This window comes from Schistocerca piceifrons, chromosome 2 (assembly GCF_021461385.2).
Source record: "Schistocerca piceifrons isolate TAMUIC-IGC-003096 chromosome 2, iqSchPice1.1, whole genome shotgun sequence".
Taxonomy (NCBI): Eukaryota; Metazoa; Arthropoda; class Insecta; order Orthoptera; family Acrididae; genus Schistocerca; species Schistocerca piceifrons.
In genome coordinates this window covers 5,133,212-5,152,617 of record NC_060139.1, presented here as the reverse complement: position 1 = coordinate 5,152,617, position 19,406 = coordinate 5,133,212, and the positions used below count along the sequence as shown (strand labels likewise).

At 42.6% G+C, this 19,406-nt stretch overlaps 1 protein-coding gene across 1 annotated transcript in view; it reads left to right on the top strand.

The window, feature by feature from the left end:
• The first annotated feature begins 662 nt into the window (after positions 1-662).
• LOC124777256 (ribonuclease Z, mitochondrial) overlaps positions 663-19,406 on the top strand; it is a 145,262-nt gene continuing 126,518 nt past the window's right edge. The window contains exons 1-2 of the mRNA XM_047252583.1: positions 663-1,105; positions 13,224-13,410. Of these exons, the coding sequence (XP_047108539.1) occupies positions 813-1,105; positions 13,224-13,410 (480 nt within the window). The 5' untranslated portion in view covers positions 663-812. The remainder of the gene's footprint in view (positions 1,106-13,223; positions 13,411-19,406) is intronic.

Here is a 19,406-nt window from a genome sequence, read left to right as displayed (position 1 = left end):
AGTAACAAACGCTGACACAAACCACTGATTGAACTTATCAATGGACTTTAAATACATACTGTTTGTCTTCCACATATGTTCATCCACTAAGTCAAGGGCAGCATGCGCAATAAATTGATTGAGATGTCTATGATCTTCTTTCTTGACGTCTTTCGTTGCTGGTGTAAATTCCATTTCAAACACTGGATTGTCCATATGGCCAACTATAACGAAGTAATAACTTCCCGACATCGTTATTTCTGTAAGTTTCAGTTTTTCCTGCGTGTTTGATGTATGTTCCTCCTAGAAAAATCGGATAGGTCTCGCCTTCACCAAGTTATTTATTTCAGCGTCCATGACAGTTCTCAGTCAGCTGGTTGATGTCACAATACGTAATATTGTAGTAATACACATCACGTACAAACTAAACTGATGATTTCTTTGTTCAGAGTCTGCTAAAGTACGACACAGCTTATATTGGTATTAGATTATACCACCCATCTATTTCCTTAGCACTACATGCACTTCCGTTCCTTCCTAGTTTGTTTATAGGTTTTTGTATCTTTCGCAACTTCGTAGTTCGTACAACCACTGATGGAGAGAAAATCTTTGGTCAGAGTTTGTTTCTTATAACTCCAAGGAGGTTCGCTAAACTCTTGAAGATGTAAACATTGACAGTGTTATACTATCTTTGCGAAATCTTCAATGTGGTGTACGAAATTTAGTTTGAATGATGCAAGGCGGGTGAAATATAGTGCAAAATGACTGTTATTTCGTTTAGGCGACATCATATCCTATTTCCACCACGGTAGCCGTAGAATTACAAAACATCAATGCATATGTTCCGACATTACAAATATCATGAGGTAATCTTGAACCAGAATATCATCAGAATTTTGAAATTACCACTTATTTCATATAGCCAGAGTAGGCTGTCAGAAACGTTAAACAACTTATTGTTGAACATGCCGAAAGTTCCAAACCATACCGCCGTCTTGAAACAGCAGAGACAAAAGCTGAAAGAAAAAGGGAAGAAGTATGTGCCTGGTACAGTTAGCATTAAAGTACTTGGAAGTGGTGCAAAAGGAACGTCGCGGTCATTGTATGTATTCACGGATCAGTCAAGGTACGTAAATATACATATTAAAAATGTAATTCTATGACGTAAAATTGTATCGTGTAATGACTGACTGCCCTTAAAATAAAAGTCTTTTCGTTAGAAACTTGAGTCTCCTGCTAGATCTCGTGATCAAGTGTTGAAAGATGAACAAGGACCAGATTACAAGGGAACATATTAAACTAATTGCTGATCTTAGATTGAGGAGGAGAGAGGGTCACTTTCTAAAGATTTCACAAGCGAGTGCACCGATTAGGGGATGGGTCAAGCAGTAGGGGGGGGGGGGGGATAATTTTGAGATAGGTTCTAAGTATTTGTGTGGAATGGCAAAGATAGTTTTGAAAACAAACCATGCCGTAGCAGACTCTGTGTTGACTGCTGTGACTGACGACATTTGAACTTGGTTGTCATGAGACTTTATTTGGAGCTAAAATGACATCTTGTGCAGGTTACATGATCACATATCTGTGTGGGGAATCACACTAAGCATAGCCTTGACATCAGCTGGAAATTGGTAGGGCTGACATAAATAATCTTGCAGGGTACGCACTGTCATGAGTGGTGAAATGCCAGTGGCTGCTGCTTGTTCCTTTTTAAGCACTTTGTTGGAAGAAAGAAACCAAGATCTAAGTAGGCCTAGATGTTTTTAGTACAAATTGTCTTTAAAATTCTTCCAGTAAAAATTAATTGCAGTTACTACTAATATCATTTGATTTAAATCCTACTGTGAATTTTTAAGCTGCGGTAGCTGGCTCGTCAAAAATAGTGCTAATAGGCACAGTCTCCCTCCATACATGATCATAAAATGGACAAACCCCAGAGAACTTTAAACCTTCAAAAGTAATTAATGGAAAACAGAAGAAATGTGGGGTGAAGCTGATTCTAGTGACAAATATGGCATCACCTCTCCCCACCTCACTCAAAGACCCCACCCCACACACACACACATCAACCACGGGATTTTAAACCTATGTCCATGGACATTGTAACACTCATATTAGTGACAAATGGTGATTCAGAGATAAGACCTACCACTCTTGTCATTTCATTCTCCTCCAGCAGACTCCTTGAGCAATCATTCAGTGGAACTGCACCAGTATTACTGGAGTGTCTCTGAACTGTGACGGCTGTTACTCTACTCAGCGGTCTGCATAACCCTACAAAAAAACACTGTTATCTCACTGTAAATAACCTACCCACAAATATGTTTATTACCATGCCACCCTCAAAAGTGTATCAGGAGGTGGTCGTCACACTCATTCAAATTGATATTAGAAGGGAATGGGTGCCTCTTCATATAGCGTTAGAAGCAACAGCTATGCAAGTTTATACTATCACCGACATCACCTTTTGTGATATTTAACAACTTCCAGGCTATAATAGTCCCATAGCCACCATGATGGGTGCTTCAGAATGTCAAGTGGTAGATATATATCCAAAGCCTCTGCATCAGGAATCATTGACAGTGTCTGCAGAGAAGTCTCTGCTACGATCATTCACACTTCGAAAGCAGTGTTCCCACTTTTCACAGACCCTTACTATTGGCTGCCAGTCAGGTGATGTTCCAAAGAAATTGGTCCCCTGCGGGTCCATGGGTTAGAATAGGCCCGAGGTATTCCTGCCTGTCATAAGAGGCGACTAGGAGTCTCACACTTTTCGGCTCTTATAAGTTCAGGTCCCATTTTATGGTTTGACCTACCACCTTCCAAAGTCTACAGAATTGCGAGCCATATGGACAAGAATGCCTTATGTGGTGTGTGAGTGATCCATAGTGCCCTTAGATTCGATCTCCTGAACCTCTTGTCATGGCTTTGCATCTCTACCATCAATTCAACTCCTTTGGGTGTGGACACTTTCCTGGGTATGTCATCTTCATCTGTTGTCTCCTGTCCTCTTTTGCCTCCATGATGATATTGGGTTTCTCTGCGCCCAGTATCCAACATGGTAGCCAGTCCGTTGTAGTGGGGCTGTCATTCATGTACCCATTTGGTGGTAGCCCCCTGACAACACAGAGATCGCACTGCTGATGCCTGAGCTGTTAACTCCCCATGAATGCCAAGGAGTAGATGCTTGTCTTCCTGGACCATCAGGACTCCAAGCAACGGCCATCATGCTAGGTCACCTTTGCTGTGGCTGGGTGTGGCGCCCGTGGGGAGAGCCTCTGATCAGAGTGGGTGGCATCAGGGCATACTACCTACAATGAAGCGGACTAAGTTATCTCTAGCTGGTGACCGTATGGTGCCAGCAGTCTCTAAGAAGGGCAAGACCGAGTACAATGCTGACACCTTTGACCTTAAATCGTTTCCTTCCATCACTACACCATGGGAGGAACGTAGGGCTACAGAAAGAAGAGAGCCATATTCACCTAGGTATTTAGTCTGCAGCAGAATGGACGAGGACTCCTTTCTACCTACGAAGCCTCAATTTTTTGTTGAAAATCTTGACGATAAGTTCGGGGAAGTGACAGCACTGTCAAAGATGAGAAGCGGTGTCTATGTCCGGAACTCAGTATGCAGTGAACCTGTGCCCCTTCAAACCCCTCTTGAAGCTGTGGCTGTCAGGATAAGGACTACGCAGGAAATAACTGTCTGCATTGTATATCTTCCTGCAGATAGTGCAGTGCCCCTGAACGCATTGGCCGCACTGATTCAACTGCCTAAACCTTTCCTACGTTTGGTAGATTTTAACAACCATAACCCCATGTGAGGTGGCATCATGCTTTCTGGCCGAGGTAGAGATGTCAAAACTTTACTGTCTCAACTCCACCTTTGCCTCTTAAATACTGGGGCCCCCACACATTTCAGTGTGGCTCATGGCACGTACTTGGCCATTGATTTATCCCTCTGCAGCCCAGGACTTTGGCCATTGATTTATCCCTCTGCAGCCCAGGAGTTCTCCCATCTGTCCACTGGAGAGCCCACGATGATTCACGTGGTAGTGACCACTTTCCCATCTTCCTGTCACTCCCCCAGCACCATTCCCCCAGATGTCTACCAAGAAGGACTTTAAACAAGGCAAACTGGGAAGCATTCACTTCTGCTCTTACCATTAAATCTCCCCCACATGGTACCATTGATGTGGTAGTTGAGAGGGTCACTAGATCAATCGTTTTTGCGGCGGAAAACGCGATCCCTTGTTCTTTAGGGTGCTCCCGACGAAAGTCAGTACCTTGGTGGTTACCGGAAATCGCTGAGGCCATTAAAGAGCATTGGCGAGCTGTACAGTGACATAAGCAGTACTGTTCCCTAGAGCACCTAATAGATATTAAATGGCTCTGTGCCTCCATTCGCCAGATTATTAAAAAAAAGACGGAAATAGCAATGTTGGGAGAGGTACGTCTTGACCATTGGGTGCCATACATCACCTTCCCAAGTCTGGACGAAGATCATACGTGTTTGTTGGTACCAGACCCCGACAGGTATCACTGGCATTAACATCAATGGCATGTTAACCACCAACGCAAACACAATTGCTGAGCACTGTGCTCGAGCCTCTGCGTCGGACAATTATCCCTCAGCATTTCACATACTCAAACTGTGGATGGAAAAGAAGGCCCTCTCATTCATCAAACATCACAGTGACCCCTATAATGCTCCATTTATAGAGTGGGAACTCCACAGTGTCCTTGCACATTGCCTCGATGCAGCTCCTGGGCCAGATTGGATCCACAGTCAGATGATCAAACATCCCTCATCCGACTAAAAGCGACATCTCCCCATCATCTTCAACCGAATGTGGTCCAGTGGCATCTTTCCATCGCAATGGCGAGAGAGCACCATCATTCCAGTGCTCAAACTGGCAAATACCCGCTTGATGTGGATAGCTATCACCCCATCAGCCTCACCTAAGTTCTTTGTAAGCTCTTAGAATGTACGGTAAATCAGCGGTTGTGTTGGGTCCTGGAGGTTTCCGCCAGGGTTGCTGTACCACTGATGATCTTGTGTCCCTCGAGTCTGCGATCTAAACAGCCTTTTCCAGACGCCGACACCTCGTTGCCATCTTTCTTGATTTACAAAAAGCTTGCGACACGACCTGGTGACATATCCTTCCCACATTATATGAGTGGGGTCTGTGTACGGGTGCCGATGACCGCGCAGTTGAGCGCCCCACAAACCAGTCATCAGTACTGCCTTCAACAAAGCTTCTGTACGGTAATGCAATCTGTGTAAGCCTTGAAAACTTTGCACTTGACAGTGCTGGGCTTCAGTAGCTTTGGAATTATCTTATGCTGTATAGTACGTATACATTTAAGTGTCTGAGGTAAGCTTTTTAATTAATGTGTAAAGAAAGAATGGATGAAGTTTTTGGGTCAAGTCTAGGGTTCAGTTGCAGTTCTCAGCTTTGAGCCATGGTGTCATACTGTACAAACGAAGAATGTAAATTAAATGTTGTCTGTGGTTGACAACTGGCATAAACTACTCGGTTTATTCTGAATATATCGATTTCCAAGGAGCCTAAGAACACATCTTACATTGCTGTGAGTTACATGAGCAGCAGTTGCATTTATGATCTTGGATCTCAGTAACATTTTGGAGCTCTTTTCTAAACACGGCACAATTGCGTTTAGGATTTATTCTTTTGCTATCACTGTGTCTACTTTAGCTATATAGCTCACTTCAAGCTGCTGCTTACTACATTTCATTATTTTTCATGTTTTCTTATTAGGTATGTATTAGGAGTAGGTATTAAAATTCATGGAGAAGAAATAAAAACTTTGAGGTTCGCCGATGACATTGTAATTCTGTCAGAGACAGCAAAGGACTTGGAAGAGCAGTTGAATGGAATGGACAGTGTCTTGAAAGGAGGATATAAGATGAACATCAACAAAAGCAAAACAAGGATAATGGAATGTAGTCTAATTAAGTCGGGTGATGCTGAGGGAATTAGATTAGGAAATGAGGCACTTAAAGTAGTAAAGGAGTTTTGCTATTTGGGGAGCAAAATTACTGATGATGGTCGAAGTAGAGAGGATATAAAATGTAGGCTGGCAATGGCGAGGAAAGCGTTTCTGAAGAAGAGAAATTTGTTAACATCCAGTATAGATTTAAGTGTCAGGAAGTCATTTCTGAAAGTATTCGTATGGAGTGTAGCCATGTATGGAAGTGAAACATGGACGATAAATAGTTTGGACAAGAAGAGAATAGAAGCTTTCGAAATGTGGTGCTACAGAAGAATGCTGAAGATTAGATGGGTAGATCACATAACTAATGAGGAAGTATTGAATAGGATTGGGGAGAAGAGAAGTTTGTGGCACAACTTGACCAGAAGAAGGGATCGGTTGGTAGGACATGTTCTGAGGCATCAAGGGATCACCAATTTAGTATTGGAGGGCAGCGTGGAGGGTAAAAATCGTAGGGGGAGACCAAGAGATGAATACACTAAGCAGATTCAGAAGGATGTAGGTTGCAGTAGGTACTGGGAGATGAAAAAGCTTGCACAGGATAGAGTAGCATGGAGAGCTGCATCAAACCAGTCTCAGGACTGAAGACCACAACAACAACAACATGTATTAGGATTTTTCTTTTAGGATTTATTTATTTTTTGGTATCACTGTGTGTTTGAGCTACATAGTTGAGTTCTAGTTTTTGATCCGAAATTTCATTTTGTTTGTAAATTTTAGTTATGTCTTGTTCCTGTCTCTTGTGTTTCCTGTGTTTTACTATTACTGTGTTGTTGTGGTGGTGGTGGTGGTGGTGGTGGTGGTGGTGGTGGTGGTGGTGGTGGTCATCGTCGTCGTTTTCGTCATCTTCTTCAACCTGAAGACTGGTTTGATGCAGCTCTCCATGCTACTCTAGCCTGTGCAGGCCTCATCATCACCAGACAACTACTGCAACCTACATGCTTCCGAATTTGCTTACTGTATTCATCTCTTAGTCTCTCTCTACATTTTTTACCCTCCACTCTTTCCTCCATTACTAATTGGTGATCCCTTGATGTATCATAATGTGTCCTATCAACTGATCCCTTCTTTTGGTCAAGTTGTGCCACAAATTTCTTTTCTCCCCAATTGTATTCAGTACCTCCTCATTAGTTACATTATCAACACATCTAAACATAAGTATTGCTCTGTAGCAACACATTTCAAAAGATTGTATTATTTTCTAAACTGTTAATCATCCATGTTTCACATCCATACATGGCTGCACTCCATACAAATACTTTCAGAAAAGACTTCCTAACAGAAAAATTTTATATTCGATGTTAACAAAATTGTCTTCTTCAGAAATGCATTCCTTGCCGCTGCTAGTCTACATTTTATATCCTCTCTACTTCTGCCATCATCATTTATTTTGCAGCCCAAATAGCAAAACTCTTCTACCACTTTAAGTGTCTCATTTCCTAATTTAGTTCCCTCAGCATCACCTTACTTAATTTGACTACATTCCATTATCCTTCTTTTGCTTTTGTTGATGTTCATCTTATATTTCTCTTTTCAAGACAGTCCTGTTCAGCTGCTCGTCCAAGTCCTTTGCTGTCTCTGACAAAATTACAATGTCATTGGCAAACCTAAAGTTTTTATTTCTTCTCCCTGCACTTAATTTCCTACTTCAAATTTTTGTTTCGTTTACTGCGTGCTCAGTGTAGAGATTGAATAATGTCAGGGATAGGCTACAACTCTGTCTCACTCCCTTCTCAATCGCTGCTTCCCTTTCATGCTCCTTAACTCGTATAACTGCTGTCTGGCCTCTATAGAAGGTGTGAATAGCATTTCGCTCCATGTGTTTTACCCCTGATGGCTTCACCATTTCAGAGAGTATTCCAGTCAACATTGTCAAAAGCTGTCTCAAAGTCTACAAATGCTATAAATGTGGGTTTGCCCTTCCTTAACCTATCTTCTAAAATAAATCATGGCATCAGTACTGCCTCATGTGGTCCTATCATATTCGGAATCCAAACTGATCTTCCCTGAGGTTGCCTTCTACCAGTTTTTCCATTCTTCTGTAAAGAATTTGTGTTCGTATTTTGCAACCAAGACATGAAAATGATAATTTTTGCACCTGTTAGCATCTGCTTTCTTGGGAATTGGAATTATTACATTCTTCTTGAATTGTGAGGTTATATTGCCCGTCTCTTACATCTTGCACACCAGATGGAAGAATTTTGTCATGGATGGCTCACCCAAGACTGGTAGTAGTTCTGACAGAATGTCGTCTACTCCCGGGGCCTTGTTTTGATTGATGTCATTCAGTGCTATGTCAAATTCTTCTTGCAGTATCATATCTCCCATCTCATCTTCATCTACATCCTCTTCCATTTCTATAATATTGCCTCCAAGTTCAACTCCCTTGTATAGATCCTGTACGTATTCGTTCCACCTTTCAGGTATTCGTTCCACCTTTCAGATTCACCTCCTTTGCTTAGGACTGGTTTTCCATGTGAGCTCTTGATGTTCATACAGCTGCTTCTCTTTTCTCCAAAGGCCTCTTTAATTTTTCTGTACACTGTATCTATCCTCCCCTTGGTGAAATATACTTTTAAATCCTTATGTTTGTGTCTGGCTTTTCCTGCTTAGCCATTTGCACTTCCTGTCAATCTAATTTTTTAGACATTTGTATCCCCTTTCGCCTGCTTCATTTACTTCGTTTTTCTATTTCCTCCTTTTGTCAGTTAAATTCATTATCTTCTTTGTTATCCAAGGATTTCTAGTGGACTTGCATCTTTTTACCAATTTGATCCTCTGGTGCCTTCACTGTTTCATCTCTTAAAGCTACTCATTCATATTCCACTATATTCCTTTCCACTTTTGTGGTCAGCCTTTGCTTAATGTTCCCTCTGAGACTGTCAACAGCCTCTGGTTCTTTCAACTTATCCAGATCCCATCGTATGGTCCCTTCAATCCCACCAACCAACCCAGATCCCATCTGCTTAATTTCCTACCTTTGCAGCTTCTTCAGTTTTAATCTAAGTTCATAATTAATAAATTGCAGTCAGAGTCCACATATGCCTCTGAAATTGTCCTAGAATTTAATATCTAGTTCCGAAATCTCTTCCTTACCATTATACAGGGTGAATATTAATAAAACTGAAAAACTGCAGGGATGGTTTCTTGACTGTAAATGGAGGAAAACAGGTCATATCAACATGTGTCAGCAAATGAAGAATTTGCATGTGGTAACAACAAATCATCCTGGAAAACAGTACAGAGCTGCACTGCATCCACATCACAACAGGTGTTTGTGGCCTCCATGGGATGCAGCGTATGCGTTCACACGATGCATCATGGATTGCCACACTCTATTGTACATTTCGGCCTCTCTTCGAATAGCATCACAGGTGTTGTGAAAACACTGTTGAAGGCTCTGCATGTCAGAACATGGTTCAGCATACACAAAGCTTTTCAGATGCCCCTAGGGGGAAAAATGCAGGGGGCTTAAGTCTGGTGATCAAGCAGGCCATGCTACAGCGCCTCCACATCCTAGTCAATGTGCAGAGAAGATGTTGCTGAGGTGTGTCAGCAAATTATAATGTGGAAGTGGTGTGGTGCTCTGTCATGCGGAAACCACATAACCTGTCATATTGCCAAAGACACTTTCTCAAGCAGCCGAGGCAAAGTATTCTGTAGGAAGTCCAGTTACATTCTTCCCTCGAGGCGATGTGGAATAATAACTGGTCCAAGTATGTGATCACCAAGAATCCCTGCCTTCACATTGATGCTGAACTGGAGATGCTTCAACTTTTCCCCGAGTATTGTCTGTAGCCCAAAGATGACAATGATGCATATTGATGCTGCCAGTTCTAGTAAATGTTGCTTCATCAGTAAAGAGGACTGATGACAGAAAACCATAATTGTGATGGTCTGGTGCAAAAATCGACAAAATCTTTCTCGTAGAGGGAAACCCACTGCTGATAATCCTTGCTCTTGTTGCAGGTGATAGGGATAGTAGCAGTTGTCATGCAGGATATACATAATCATAGTCTGGAGCTGTAGAATCCAGTCCTCCAAGTCTGGTGTGCACACAGTCTGCAGCCTCCCTGCATGTTTGTCTGTCTGGAAGGACCCATGATCTTACAAACACCAAAAAATGGCTGGACATGTTGTCCGATGTGGTTGGCGTCTGTGAGGGTAATTGTTTTGGTATAGCAATGCTGCTTCTCAACCATTTCCACCTGCTTGGCTGTACACAAACAGCATCTCGGCTTGTTCCTGACGTGAATACCAGACCATGCAGCTGGTAAACTACACTGTGTCAATCACACAGCCTGCAGCACTCTAGGAACACACAGCTTGTGGCAAGAGGAACTTTCATTCATCGGTACTGTCTACCTTGGCAACAATGGATTTCCAGACACATGTTCTCCCTCCACTTCCAGTCAGTAATCTGTCCGTACAGTTTGTCGGTTTTATTAATGTTCACCCTGCATAATGAATCTGAAACCTTCTGGTGTCTCCAGGTCTCTTCCACCTTTACAGTCTTCTTACGTGATTTTAAAACCAATTGTTAGCAATGGTTAAATTATGCTCTGTACTAAATTCTACCAGGTGGCTCCCTCTTTAATTCCTTGCCCTCAGTCCACATTCACGTACTATTCATTCTTCTCTTCCTTTTCCTACTGTTGCATTCCAGTCCCCCATCACAATTAAATTTTCATCAGTCTTAACTATACGAATAATTTCTTTTATCTTATCATATATTTCTTCAATTGCTTCATTGTCTGTGGTGCTAGTTGGCAATATAAACTTGTACTACTGTGATATGTGTGAGATTCATCTCTATCTTGCTTAGATAATGCATTTGATATGCTGTTCATAGAAGCTTACCCGCATTCCTATTTTCTTATTCATTATTAGTCCCACTCCTGCATTACCTGTGTTCGACTTTGTAACCCTGTATTCAGCTGACCAGAAGTCCAGTTTCTCCTGCCACTGAACTTCATTAATTCCCACTGTATTTGACTTCAACCTATCCATTTCCCCTTTTAAATTTTTTAATCTACCCACCAGATTAAAGGATCTAACATCTCACACTCCAATTCATAGAATGCCAGTTTTGGTTCTCCTGTTGACGACTTCCTCCTAAATACTTCCCACCCAGCGATCCGAATGAGGGACTATTTTACCTCCAGAATATTTTACCAAAGAGGATGCCATCATCATGTAATCGTACAGTAGAGCTGCACAATCCCAGGAAAAATTATAGCTGTAGTTTCCTCTTGCTTTCACAGTTGTAACGCAACTTTACGCTAGCACAGGAAAAGTTCAGCTAATGAAAGGACTAGGCCACAACTCTCAAACATAATTGACTTTATTACAATGTAACTCTCTGAGCAAGTTTCATTCCTTGATACTTATTTTAAAAAATACATACAGAATCGTTGCACTTCCAGATTTGATCTTAAGCAAGGGTAGACAAACATCAGCTCATTTAGCATTAAACTTTTAGGCATGCTATTAAAATAATAAAAGACTAAAATATATTTTGCCAAGCAGTAATAATTAAACAACCACTACCAAAGCAATCAGAATCCAATAAGGCTGGTATTTCAACTAGAAAAATCACTAGGCCAGAATGTAACCTTTGGTCTTACTCTAAGCCGGCATCTACCAATGAGCTCATGATTAAAAGAAAAAAGAAAAAAAAAACACAGAGCATAAAAAAGTTTCTCATAAAAACGTTACTCTAATGAAATATAGAAATCTCTAAAACAAATTCAAGCTACAAGTAAATGACTTTAGAGTTAACTTCTGCAATAGTTCAACACAGGATCATTAAACAACATTAAGCAAACTCGTGGTTTTAAAACTAAGCCACCACTCACACAACTGCAAATGCATCAAGAGATAATGGTTATAATTGGGGGCATATACTTAAAGCAGGATTACACAGGTTTCCTTTCATTACACATGTACTGCCACTGTTGGTACGAGTCCTTTTACTCTCCAACAATCTACCGGGCCAGCTCGCTTGTTTCCTCAGACAGGTCATTGTACAAATGGGAGAGAACACAAAGTAACAACACAAGCTTTTAAAACACACAAACAGGTGGTTTGAATTCAACAAGCCTCAAAAACATGTACATACGTGCTTCAGGGAATACAGGCCAGACAATAACGACAATTTAAACTATGGCCTGGAAAACTCCAAGCAACCAATTGGTCCAGTAAATAAAATAACAAAAAATTTAACCACACTTGATAAACCATCAAAACATGGCCATTTCACTACTAAGGAAATCATTCAGGACTGGCAGCTGGCAATACCCACAGCACAGACTGAAGTAGCTGACGAGAATTTCGAATGAGGCAACAAGTGTCCACTCAGAGTCCCGTAAACCAATGAAAGTCAGAATCACCAATGCCAGTAGCAACAGTCTCAGTTCTACGCATTACCAGCTTATTCTGCCACCCAGCGTGCTTCCAAACACAGTGCATGCGCGACTCACGCCTCCTAGCGGCTCTGTGTTCACTCTGTCTCTTGTGGATCGCCTCAGGCGCTCGCTTTATAGGCGAGCAGATGGGATCGATAACTGCTAGGTCGATGTGTACACATCAACAGTACCAGTACAGCAGCCCGTTTTGGTTGATGTTACAAGGCCAGATTAGTCAATCATCAACACTGTTTCCTCTGCAAGTACTGAAAAGCCTACTGCCTCTCTTCAGGAACGACATGTTTGTCTGGCATGGCATCTCAACAGAAACTGTCCATTTCGGTTGCTCCTACAGTACAGCAATCTGCTGCAATCATTGCTGGCTAGGTCCATGGTTCATGGGTTATTTATATTAAGAATTTGGTGTGATTCTATAATTCATGAATACATTTTGGTTCCATGGAAATGTTTGCAAGTGTCTGCCATCACATTGAAATCTTGTATGTGTTGCACCTTTGGATCCACTATGACATCACTGGTGAAAACAGACAGGTGTGATAGTATTTATCCTCATCCTTGTCATGCTCCTTGTCCTACTCCTCTCTCCCCTGCCCCCCATTTTCTTGAGAGCCATCTCTTGCTGCCTGTGGAAGGAACATTAGCATATGAATTGTTTTGTTAATATGTGTTACTGTTAATGATTTTCTTACCTAATGTAATGTCGACTACATCCCTGAAGATCTCCTTGCTCTAGGTCTTTGAAGTGAATGATGTACTAACCTAGCTTTTACACATCTACATTATCCACTTCTTATTCTAGGTACCTGTTCAACTGTGGTGAAGGTACTCAGCGACTGGCACATGAGCACAAAGCGAAGCTGTCTAAACTAGAACATATTTTTATTACTCACCTGTCCTGGGACAACATCGGAGGACTACCTGGAGTTGCTCTAACAATACAGGATGTAGGAGTTCCAGAAATTATATTGCATGGCCCACCAGGAACAGTAAGTTTCGTATATATTGTTTTCTGAATTTATACAAGTGAAAATATCTAGAAGAATTGCTGAGTCGCAATAGGCGCAATAAAAAGATTCACATAATTAAAGCTTTCAGCCATTAAGGCCTTTGTCAGCAACAGACACACACACTCACATAAATGCAACTTGCACACGCATCAGCCGTCTCAGAGAGCTGAGACCACACTGCGAACAGCAGCACCAGTGCATGATGGGAGTGGCGACTGGTTGGGGGTAAGGAGGAGGCTGGGACGGGGAGGGGGAGGGATAGTATAGTGGGAGTGGTGGACAGTCAAGTGTTGCAGTTTAGACGGAGGGCAGGAGAGAAGGTGCGGAGGGGGGAGGTGATAAGTAGTGGAAAGGAGAGAAATAAAAGAAATTAAAAGACTGGGTGTGGCATATCACGACTCAGCATCTCTGCTATATGGTGATTAGCAACTTTCCTTCTCTGGTATTGTTACATTCCATCCTGGATTTTCCATTGTTTGATTTTTGCCTCACAGCTTTTCTTCGATCCTTACCCTGTGCTGTTTTCCTTTGTAACTACATTCTTTTGCATCTACTATACTCAATGTCATTCCTTCCTTATTTCTTTTCTTTCCTGTGTTTCTCTTGTTGTCTTACAAACCACACTGCACGCTCTACTTATGAGCCACACTGTATCACCCGTCTCGGCTGCGCTCAACAGACGGCATCAAGACCACACTGATTGTTAGTGCAGCACCTTAGGTCCCACATTACTCCCGCCGATATAATGAAGCCTATACCCTTCTGCATCTGAAGATTAGATGGGTAGATCACATAACTAATGAGGAAGTATTGAATAGGATTGGGGAGAAGAGAAGTTTGTGGCACAATTTGACCAGAAGAAGGGATCGGTTGGTAGGACATGTTCTGAGGCATCAAGGGATCACCAATTTAGTATTGGAGTGCAGCGTGGAGGGTAAAAATCGTAGAGGGAGACCAAGAGATGAATACACTAAGCAGATTCAGAAGAATGTAGGTTGCAGTAGGTACTGGGAGATGAAAAAGCTTGCACAGGATAGAGTAGCATGGAGAGCTGCATCAAACCAGTCTCAGGACTGAAGACCACAACAACAACAACCTTCAAACTGATCACGCCTATACCTTCAAACTGATTACGCTCCTTGTGTCAGTTCCCGGATTTTTGCGTGTTATCTCCCGCACTTTTCCGATGCCATAGGATCTTGTATCTCTAACTACGAACCTCTCCCCACCCCCACACTTTCTCTGTTCTATGCCTGTTCACAGCCACTAAATCCACCTCTTTCAGTCACATCTGCCACCCCCCTTACTCTTATCCGCCCTTAACCTGCTACCCACAGTAATATACATATATTTCTTATTGATTAGTTATTTTCTAATTTGACCCTTGTGACTTTTCGCAAATTTTAGTGAGTTTTCACCTTTCACTATCGTCGTCTTCCTCAGATTTCATCTCGTTTTTTCCCCCCCTTGTGCATCAATTTCGTCCTTTTCATAATTTTCACACGTATTTGGGCATATTTTTGTGTAATTTTTTGGATGTAATTCTACTTTCTTACGTAATTTTTCGCATTTTTTGCACCACCATGGATCCATGCTCCTTTCATCTGCATCAATACAGAAAAGTTTCCTTACTCCTAGCCAGATCCCAGTCCCACATACTGTTCCTGCGTTGCTGCTTGGCTCATGAAATCCCCCCTAATGGCCTTACCATCAAATTACCCATCTCTGGTTGCCACCCCTCCTTCCACAATGACCTCCACCTGTTCAGATTCCGCCAATCCTTAGCCCTCACCAACGTAGCGCTGCAAAACCATATCAACCAAGCCCAGCCCTCTTTACAGTACCTCCTCTCCATCCTCAAAATTCTCCTGCTATGCAATTCCAAATTCCTGGAACCCATAACACATATTGAAACCCTTGCCATGCAGGAACTTGAGCAACATGCACAACGCCACCTCAAAAAGCTCTCCATCCTACTCACTTCCTTCTCCCGCCTTGGAGTACCACTGCCCACCACTTCTACAACCATCTCCAGACTTCCCCCACGCCCCCTCATAGCTGACAAACCCTGTCTCGCAGAGCTACTACATTTACCCCACTCTCCAAAAATCCCTCCCACGACCACACAGAACCCAGAACCTAAACAGACCCACAACACAGTTATGAACCTTTCCTCCGGAAGCCTTAGTCCCACAGAAATATCAGTCCTTTCCAAAGGCCTCCCAAATTCAACCATGCTGGACTAGTTAAAGACCTTCTCTCCTTCTCCCGGTCCCTACAATGGAAACATTTTTTCGCTACCAACCCGACCAATCAGACTCAACCAAAGACCAATATTGAACCTTGCCTAACTCAGTTCACTCTTCCATCCAATTGTGATCCACCCCTACTGCCTCCAAACCACCCCCTATTAACTTTCCAGAATTTATTAACCTCAAACCTCGCCTCAGCATTATTCCCCAAATCCCTCAACATGCAAACTAACCTTACATCCACAGAAAGAACCGCAGTCCACCATCTAAAAACTGATCCCGACCTTATAATCCTACCGGCTGACAAAGTCTCCACCACTGTTGTTTTGAACCACAAGGATTACATGGCAGAAGCAATCCATCAGCTGTCAGATACTTCCACCTACAAACCATGCCACAGTGATCCCATTCCAGTAATTCAGCAGGATCTCCAGTCACTACTCAAATCCTTAGGCCCATCCCAGAACCTCTCCCCAGAGTCCATCTCTCTACTTACCCCTACCACTCCCCACACTCCCACCTTCTACATTCTTCCTAAAGTCCATAAACCCAACCACCCTGGATGCCCCATTGTGGCCAGTTACTGTGCCCCCACTGAGAGAATCTCTGCTCTCGTAGACCAACACCTTCAACCTATTACCCGGAACCTATCCTCCTATATAAAATATACCGACAATTTTCTCGACTGACTCTCCACAGTTCCTGTCCCTTTACCACATGGTGCCCTGCTCGTCACTATTGATGCCACCTCCCTGTACACTAACATTCCTAATGCCCATGGCCTTACTGGTGTCGAACACTACCTTTCCAGACGCCCTATGGATTCTAAACCAACAACCTCCTTCCTAGTCTCCATGACCAACCATGTCCTCACCCACAATTACTTCTACTTTGAAGGCATTACCTACAAACAAATCCGCACTACGGCTATGGGCACCCGCAAGGCACCATCCTATGCTAACCTATTCATGGGCCATCTAGAGTAATCCTTCCTAAAAACCCAGAATCCTAAACCCCTCACCTGGTTCAGATTCATTGATGACATCTTTACTATCTGGATTGAAGGTGAGGACACCTTATTCACATTCCTCCAGAACCTCAACAACTTCTCCAACATTTGCTTTATCTGGTCCTACTCAACCCAACAAGCCACCTTCCTAGATGTTGACTTTCACCTCAGAGATGGCTTTATCAGTACCTCTGTCCATATCAAACCTGCTAACCACCAGCAATACCTCCACTTCGACAGCTGCCACCCATTCCATACCAAGAAGTCCCTTCTGTACAGCCTAGCCACTCATGGTCGTCGCACCTGTAATGAGGAGCAGTCCCTCTCAAAATATACCGAGTGTCTCACTGAAGCCTTTACTGACCGTAATTATCCCCCCATCCGTGTACAAAAACAAATCTCCCGTGCCTTATCTTTCCAATCTCCCACCACCTCCCAAATTCCGAGTCCAGCCACAGAGCAACATTCCCCTCGTAACTCAGTTCCGTCCAGGACTGCAGCAACTGAATTACATTCTCCACCAGGGTTTCGACTACCTCTCGTCGTGCCTTGAAATGGGAAATGTCCTGCCCACTGTTGTTCCCACTGCTCCTACAGTGGTATTCCATAGTCCACGGATCCTGCACAATACACTTGTCCATCCTTACACAATCCCTGCTCCCAATCCCTTACCTCATGGCTCGTACCCCTGTAACAGACCTAGATGTAAGACCTGTCCCATACATCCTCCTACCACCACCCACTCCAATCCGGTCACTAACATCACCTATCCCATCAAAGGCAGAGCTACCTGTGAAACCAGTCATGTGATTTACAAGCTAAGCTGCAACCTCTGTGCTGCATTCTATGTAGGCATGACAACCAACAAGCTGTCTGTCCGCATGAACGGCCACCGACAAACTGCGGCCAAGAAACAAGTGGACCACCCTGTTGCTGAACACGCTGCTAAACATGATATTCCTCATCTTAATGACTGCTTCACAGCCTGTGCCATATGGATCCTTCCCACCAACACCAGCTTTTCTGAACTGTGCAGGTGGGAACTTTCCCTGCAATACATCCTACGTTCCCGTAACCCTCCTGGCCTCAATGTTCGTTAGTCACTGTCCTCACCCATCCAGCCCCCTCCCTGTTCCCATTCCAGCACTACACAGCCGTCATTTCACTGCCACACCCAGTCTTATTATTATTATTATTTTTTTTTTTTTCTCCTTTGCACTACTTACCCCCTCCCCTCTCCGCACCTTCTCTCTTGCCCTCCATCTAAACTGCAACACTTTACTGTCTGCCACTCCCACCATACTATCCCTCCCCCTCCCCGCCCCAGCCTCCTCGTTACCCCCACCCAGTTGCCACTGCCATCATGCACTGGTGCTGCTGTTCGCAGTGTGGTCTCAGCTCTCTGAGACTGCTGATTGTGTGTGTGTGTGTGTGTGTGTGTGTGTGTGTGTGTGTGTGTGTGTGTACTGCCGACAAAGGCCTTAATGGCTGAAAGCTTTAATTGTGTGAATCTTTTTATTGTGCCTGTCGCGTCTCAGCATCTCTGCTATATGGTGAGTAGCAACTTTCCTTCTCTGGTATTGTTACATTCCATCCTGGATTTTCAATTGTTTGATTATCTAGAAGAATTCATATTTTAGAAGGCATTGCAGCTCTTTATTTGTTGTGTAATGTTAATATTTGCTGTTAATGAAATGTTATATTTCAATTTATTTGCACTGGTTGCTTTTCATTTTATTTGTCTGTTGCACCTTCTTTTGATTTGTCTTTTATATTGTGCTTTACTGTTTCAGATTTTCGCTTTTCCTTTACTTATCAAAGGGTAAACATCATTTATTATCTTTGCCTCCCTTATGCACACAGCTGCTTCTTAATTTCCTGTAATTTCATTTTAGTAGTAACATGGAATTTTATCAGATTTTAAAAATGCATTATATGAGACTGTATGACTTCCTGTTAAGTTGTAACTTCCCCACTCAGCTGCAGCCCTGCCAGATATGAACTGCAAATATAAAGACTTTTTTCTTGGGTGAAAGCACAGTGAATGTTTTGATATCAAATATCTAAATATCTTTGTTTGTCCAAGCAAAGAATGCGCTATGTACTATTTATTAGAAGTTGCTACAGAAACCAAGACAATTCACAAGATATATTTCCTGCAGATGCCCTGTGCATCAGAAGGAAGTACTCACACACACTGGGGAAAACAGCATGGGAAGATTAGTTCTGAGAGCCAGTGTGTTAATTTTCACAACACTAACTGAGTAACAGAAACTGTGCTGGCTACCTACTTTTCCACCATACCCAAGTCATTGCATTCAATGTGATACTCTTCAATGTAAGTAACTTAATCTGGAACATCAAAGAATACCTATGAATTATATGTCAAATGTCACATTAAGTAGATCAGAATGCAAAGAAAAGAGACAGCAATATTTTTCCACAGTAGTAATAAGTCTCATCTATCTGTCCAAGATTCTGGACAGAAATATGATATGTACAAGAAAATATACACTTTTATCCAATAAATCTGATATAACAAAAATATGAAGTAGATCCTATACCCCCGCCGGTGAAACATTGCACTTGACAGTTCGCTTTTTGTCTAGTCAGGTTGGCTATACTGTAATAGCGATGTTGCAACAGCAGCCTCTATACACACAGCAGACGATACAGTTTTCCGTCCCATCTCGTAAATGCAAGCGATTGAGCAA